The 7,383-nt window shown below is 36.8% G+C and overlaps 1 protein-coding gene across 1 annotated transcript; it reads left to right on the forward strand.

Annotated features, from left to right (window-relative positions):
• Window positions 1-45: 45 nt before the first annotated feature.
• Window positions 46-6,928, forward strand: LOC137284966 (uncharacterized). The gene is made up of 4 exons (XM_067817052.1): window positions 46-251; window positions 883-930; window positions 1,470-1,580; window positions 3,487-6,928. Exons 1-4 carry the CDS (start codon window positions 147-149, stop codon window positions 3,598-3,600), a joined length of 378 nt encoding a protein of 125 aa, XP_067673153.1. The 5' UTR covers window positions 46-146; the 3' UTR covers window positions 3,601-6,928.
• The last annotated feature ends 455 nt before the right edge of the window (window positions 6,929-7,383 follow it).

Here is a 7,383-nt window from a genome sequence, read left to right on the forward strand (position 1 = left end):
GTTAAATGTTAGAGCTTATCCAATCACAGCTCGCATAGCAAACATTCACCTGTAGCAGACGAGGCACGAGGGTTTGTGTCAACACGGAAGTGTCGGTGGAAGTCTTTATATTTTATGATATTTATCTTAATTCAAAGATTCGCAAAATGTCGGACGAAAGGTCATCGATTCTTCCAGGAAGACAGTCATCAAGTACACCATCCAGTGATCCAGATGCAATCTACCATGACAGTTCACAGTCTCCCAAAGCGGTAACAAGTTCAGCCAGGCACCTGTTGAACAGGAAAATATATGTGACATGATGTCGGACGTCGTTGTCACATGATCTCACAAAAGTTGCAAAGTTTCTCTTTCTCAAATACATTAGTTGATGTAAATTCCTTATCTTTTTAGTTACTGGCGTATTTATAAACAAAAAGTCCTTTTGAGTGTGAAATTGAGAACAATCAATTGCCCAATAACTCAAAAGGCAATAGTTAAAACCTTGTATCCCCAAATGACTGCTGTTTGTTACTTATTTACTCAGTAACTGTCACTTGAAAAAAGACTGTTTGAGAAGCTGTCGTGTTATGATGTTGTCATCTGCACATAATGGTGCTTTAATGGAAGGCACACAATGCTGCATGACAGTTCTCTGTAAAAGTCTAGTGGCCGAAATCATGATCATCAGTATATGTAGTTAGGTTAAAATGACATGCATCAACCATTTCAGCGAGTTTGACCACACGATCAGTCTCATTTGGGATCAATTTTCAAGTTTACTTGTTTCAGAACTTGATCACAGGGATGAGTTTGTCAAATACAGTATTATATTTTTCAAATATTAGATTATGTTCTTTAAATGAAATGGTATTCGCTTCAACATGTAACTTATTGTTTCAGCGTCTCCTGCAGATATTGTTTGTCGTAACTGTGATTCTCATGGTACTGGTATGTACATACATACACCCTCCTAGTTTTTACCGTTTTTACCGTCGTAATGTTGAACAGCATTGTTTGTGTCTATATTTCCATTTCTATACTTTCTGTGGCATTGCCCACTGTATGTTGTTTTCTGATTCTTTGATAAATCAATTGTGTTGCATTTATGTGGTTTGTGATATGTTGATGACGTACAGTCGTCTGAATAAAACTTTAATGTTAATCATGAAATAAGCAGTGCTATGAAGTTAGCATTGTTCGCATATATATTTAAACTCATTTCAGTATTTTATGGGTATTGTTATTCATGTAAATGTACAAGGTTGTCTGGTGTACAAACTGTATACAGAACAGTACATTATCCTTGTTGCGTTTTCATTCAGCATAAGTGAGCATATATTCTTTATCATATAACTCAGATTTTCTTTTAAGAAACTATCAGTGAATTATGCTGTGACTGATGCTTAAGGGTTTATTTATCATCGGACTTGAGAGTCAAATATTGTTGCAATTTTCCATTGTAGATGATTGTTTCTCTCTACTTTCAGATCAGTGTCATACTGAGTATCTATCGAGGTGTCATAATGGAAACAGCAGGCTCTATGTACTTCATGCTTGGCATCAGTCTTGTTGGTTTCGTTATCATAGAGATTTGTATGGTTAGTATTTTCAAAATTCTGAACTTGCATCAGTCTTTCTACAAATATTGGTAAACAAGGATAAGTTGAACACCATCCTGACAATTGACCAGTTTTAACATGTATAAGTTCCACTAACTGGCGCTTGCCGTTGTGAGCACAATCAAGTGTAGTTTTAATGGTGAAGCATGTGGCTGTCTCAGCAAACACCGGTGCATAGAATTAATTTTACTGTCATGCCCTGCACGTACACTAGCCTACACCTGCTCTACGTTTCACAAATGAAATGGGTTTGCTCATTGCAGTGCACTGCTTCCTTCTCTGTGCTGGTCCAACTTACCCTTGTTTTCCGGTACATATTGGATCCGCCTTAGCATGCATGTGCCTGTTGTTATGTTCTCTGCTAAAAAAAATAGTTTTATTTCTTTGTTGTTTAAATCTGCACTCAGCAATATTCCAGCTGTATGATGGCAGTCTGTAAATAAATTAATCTGAGCCAGAAAATCCAGTGTTGAATGCTATGAGCATCGCTATGCAATTATACAATGACTTGTGATGCAGGAAGAATAACTATTAAATAAGTTATTGAAATATATGGCATATGAGGGAATATGAAAGAATAGTGATTGAGCCTCTCGAGGACAATGATATAAATGCTGTTATTCTTGTGCCTTATTTTTCTACATAATATCTGTCAACCTTAAGCAAACTGGGTTGCTATGTCCCAGCCTCACAATGCCCATTTTGTTTGACATTTTTTCTTGGTACACCCCCCCACCCCACCCCCCACCCCCTTCAAATACGACGTCTACAGTAAATGCATCACAAACTTCAGGAAACAAAATATGCCAGAAATATTTTGTGTGTTTGAAATAGGTAGAAGTCCTCTGGAATCAAACTTAGATATTAAAGTGCATAAAAAATGCACTTTGAAGTGACTCCCCCATTCATGTAGAGACAGAGCTTCATACTGACAACTTTTTTCGGAGACACTACCCACTCCCTTCCAGATGACATCAACATGAGGACATAACTGATTCTAATGTTTTCACTATTCAAACATGATGCCAAGGGTCACACAAGTGTCACACAAGATATTGTTAACAGTGCCAGCTTGAATATCTGGACACTATGTTCGTGAAAGATCAAAATGGGGTTGTCCTTAAAAAACCCAGCCCCTGTCTAGATATAACTCAAGCAATCCAAATGTTTGGCTGTTGATTATGACGGGAATAGATTCAATACCATTCTGAAGATATTTATAAGAATAGAAATTTAACAGGTTAAATTTGGTTTTGCTTAGTGGTAGGAATATTGTATTTCGTATGGTGAGTACAGTTGCTTCCCCCTTCATTATGTCACTGAAACTGGCAAGCATGGCTGCTTGGCGTGCACAGCAAAATTATAACCACTCCCTCCCACCTGGTAGATTCAATACCATTCTGAAGATATTTTAGATGATATTATCTGAGGACACACCGTTATCCAAAAGGTACCAAGTGACATATTGTTTTAATTTTCTGCAATTACTTTACAAATATGATACCCCAATGTGTTGTGATGCCGCATACATCTTGGGGGACGTTACCCACATATGTGAAACTTTGAATATGGCTTTGCTAATAATCCGTTCACAAAAAAATGGAAACTTTGCAAACATTCGGCATTGAGGATATAGTTAGGCTCACTACATTTTTATAGACCCTCGTACATTCAAGTTGTGGATAATTTTTTTCTTGTGTACACATATAGCAAAATCTGTTTTTCATCATGGATTTCAGTTACCATATGATTATCATGATTGTATAGAGCTTACAATAAAATACATAAAAACAACCCAGAAAGAACATCGTTGATAAAAAAAATAAACTGAAACTGATGAAGCTGAAAGTTTAATCTAACAATATTGTTTGTGGTTTTTTTTCAGATCCTATTTATTCGGAAAGGCGACTTACCCAAGGGGAAGACTTGGTTCCTGTATTTTGTAGGAGTGTGTGTTATTTTAGAGGCAATATTTACAGATGTTTTACTGTTCCAGTGAAAACACCAAGTTCTAACACTAGCTGTGTTATATCTGCATGTCTGGGTCACTGCGACCTGAGACTGGAACCAGTCATTACGTGATGTCCTTTGTCAAGGTATTACAAGGAACTGTTGTCATTTGGACAGCTTGGTTGATTTCCGATTGGAAATTGTAACAGAAACTAATAATATTTGTAATTTCTTTTCATATCTGTTGATTGTCTTTGGCAGTAGTTGGACTATGTTCCCTTCTGTATTGACATTATCACAATCATGCTATTCGTGTGGTGTGCCCAGGTAAACTGTCTTATCATAATTTCATTTCTGTAAGTACTAACTCACACTTTGCATATTAAATATCAACAGTGGTGATTAGTAATTAGCACAGGGCTCTCACATTTCAGATAGAAGGTCAGACTGACCCAGTCTTTTCAAGTCATTCCCTGCATACAGCAGTGAAAGGATGATAGTGGATTGTAATGGTTGTATCTTTGTATCTGTGAATATCATTACTATAATATTGAATTACTGCCATGCAAGCTTTAACATTTTACTAAGATTATATGCTAAGATGGACAGTAATTTGACAGTTTGCTTTAGACTTTGTGTATGGTGAGCTTACATCTTTCCAGAATTGAATCTTAAATTAATGCTGCATAGGTACTTTTGATCTTTACACACAGAATGAAACTAATTATATACATGACACATCAGTATATTATGATACTTTTGACAGGTACAAACTAAATGTATTAAGGCAACTGTGTGATGATGCATTTCACACACATGCATGCATGCACGCTTTGCGCGCACCATGCCATGCCATGCCATGCCATGCCATGCCATGCCATGCCACACCACATGCCACACACCATCACTACCAACACCAACACCACCGCAATACTAAACATACTTTAATTGTGTGCATTACTATATGACATTATGTTCCGTTTCCTTTCTTGGGCAGACAACCCGAGTTCAGTAAAAACACAAAATTTGCCTACTTAGTGATACTTAATGGATAAGAAATCTTTAGATTTATGCTTCATGTAAACAACATGACTGAATACTGAAATGGGAACTGCATTCTCATTTGTAATCCACACTGATATTTTTTTACATGAGGCTACACTTGGAGACCTAATTGTCTCAAGTTACCACAGTGTGCCATGTGTCTTAATCCACTGTCAGGTGGTTCTTCACAATGTACAGTGGTATGAGTTCAGGCTGTAGTGATGTTTACAGTAGCTGGTGGCAGTTAGAATGGTGATGGTGTAGAAATACTGTTAAGAAATTGCAGAAAACCAAGTGCATGCACAACCCATAATTTAATGAAACAGACCATCTCAATGTCTGTACCTGAAGCTTCATGTAATTATATGTACGATCTTTGTGATCTTTACAATTGATGGTAAATTTCAAGTTTTTTCATATTTTGTAAGAATGTCTGTCTGAAATATGTCAACTGTCTTCATGTTGTAGTCACGTATTTCATTTTAGATGTAAATAACTGATAGCCTTGGCTCACAGGAATACAAAAGTAAAAAAGTAAATAATTTGAATGTCCCTTGTATTAAGAATTGCCACCTACTCGGGTCATTAGTAAGACGTGGAGACCAGTTTCAGCTTCTTAATGCCCCTTACCCGTAAAGGTCCGAGGTAGAATAGGCCTTTAGCGAAAAATGCTTGCCATAAAGGCGACCATACTTGTGGTAAGAGGCGACTAATGGGATTAGGACATCAGACTCGCTTACTTGGTTGACACATGTCATCGGTTCCCAATTGCACAGATCATTGATTATGTTGTTGATCACTGGATTGTTTGGTCCATACTCAATTATTTTCAGACCACCGCCATATAGCTGGAATATTGCTGAGTGCGGCGTAAAACTCAACTCATCCACTCTCTCTTAATGCCCCTCTAAGACTTCATCAGATACCTGTATAAATATGGATGTCTAGTGTATCATGCTCAGGTTAATCCACAGGCACAGTCATGTATTGTGCTGCTATTTACTGTGCAGAGTTGCAACACTTGGGGACAATGAAAATATGTGAATGTTGGTATTCAGCCCAGTTTGCCCTGCACTGTCTTAGATTAATGCTGTTCCTGTGGTCCATGGCTAGTAAATATTCATGAGGACCACTAAATGATAAGTTTGCCATGGTCTTGGTTGCCAATGAATTTTGCATTGATAATTAAGTAAAACTACAAAATATTCTATTTCCTTTTTGTGCAGCTGTCACGGACATATTTCTTTTTATTGGACAGGCCATATACTTCATGTACCTCATGTATTACAGGCCATGCCTAATTTATTGTAGTAATCATGGCTGCGTATATGTTTTCACAAGTCTCTGAATGAGTTAAGTTTTTCAATACTTTTACCAGTATTCTGGCAATACTATTTTGGCGATAATGTCATGGATGTGGTGATCAAAACCAGGATGGGTAGGCACTAAGCACTAAGCTAAATCATCCTCAACTCCTCATCACTCTCCCTCACAAGCTGTTTAATTGACAAAACGAGACTATGTTGCAACTGACAGGATATAGATATGAATAAAGATATGACAGATAATGACTCCAGCAGCTACAACGTTACAGTTATATACCATAATCGTTTCCTGAACAGTATTATGACGTAAGTAGAAGGATTAAATACTTTTCTGAATATGTGATAGACATTACATGGCATTGGGTGCTGTTGAGTCTTTGTGTGTAATATTTTCACATTGTTTCCTATATATAATTGTTCCAATATTTTATTGTGGTGATACCTTAAGTAACTAGCTTACAATTTATGCATATGTAGGCACTGAGCTTATTGTGTACGTAGGTGTAGGCACTAAGCATATTATTGATGTAGATGAAGGCAGCAGTATGAGTCACTAAAGCCCTGTCCAGATATCAGTTCAGTATCTTCTGTCAATCTGAATGTGCCTGAATATTGGTTATCAAAGACATTCCCTAGTCATTTTGGATTGAAGGTCCCACCTTATCATGAATTGTGACATTGTGGTGGTTGCATGGACAAATGTTTGAAATATGTTCCAACAAAATGTTTTGAGACTGTACATACAGTTGTTAGAAGGATTGAATGATTGCATGCATGTATGTATGGACCTTTCTTAGACACGGCATGGTATTAGTGATTGGTATGGATTCCTGGTTAAATCATTCTGTATCTCTGAAGTTTTGTGTATTTCATCTGTGATTACATGCATAATGTTTAAGTTCAGATATTCCCTATACATTGTATATGTTAAATTTACATATTTAGCTATATTTATAAGTATTGTTACAAGTGCCTTATTGGTTATGAATAAAACGACAACAAAATAAATGTGTTTGTAGTACTGTGTAACGTGTGACCTGGATTGACAGGTCCTATGACAAGGATTGTACAGACATACTCATTTACGTGTAGTTTCCTGGCGTGGACCTAAGCATTAAGGGGTAGTGGGCTACCTATTAGCTTTATGAGGAGCACTGTGATGAATCACTTAATCTTGGTTCAAACTTTCAACACAATTCAGTGTAGTACTGTATGATATGATTCGTTTATGTTTCGAACGACAGGACCGACATTGACCTTACAACATGTCGAAACTACGTGTGCGTCATTGTTTTAGTGCATGCCACACCATGAATGCAATTACTATTTTTATTGTTATTTGCAAAATAAATCAGTACGTACAAAATTGCACTTAACTTCCATACAAGAACACATAATGTTTTTCAGAAAGTATATGCACGATTACTTCACAATGGCAACACTGACAGCTCTAAACATATGAT

This window comes from Haliotis asinina, chromosome 5, assembly GCF_037392515.1.
Source record: "Haliotis asinina isolate JCU_RB_2024 chromosome 5, JCU_Hal_asi_v2, whole genome shotgun sequence".
In the NCBI taxonomy this organism is placed as follows: domain Eukaryota; kingdom Metazoa; phylum Mollusca; class Gastropoda; order Lepetellida; family Haliotidae; genus Haliotis; species Haliotis asinina.

Excerpts from the sequence above, each read along its gene's own strand:
- LOC137284966 (XM_067817052.1), top strand. The coding sequence starts at position 147 with ATGTCGGACGAAAGGTCATCGATTCTTCCAGGAAGACAGTCATCAAGT. Across the intron at positions 252-882 it reads GTTCACAGTCTCCCAAAGCG|CGTCTCCTGCAGATATTGTT; the intron begins GTAACAAGTTCA and ends TTATTGTTTCAG. Across the intron at positions 1,581-3,486 it reads TTATCATAGAGATTTGTATG|ATCCTATTTATTCGGAAAGG; the intron begins GTTAGTATTTTC and ends GTTTTTTTTCAG.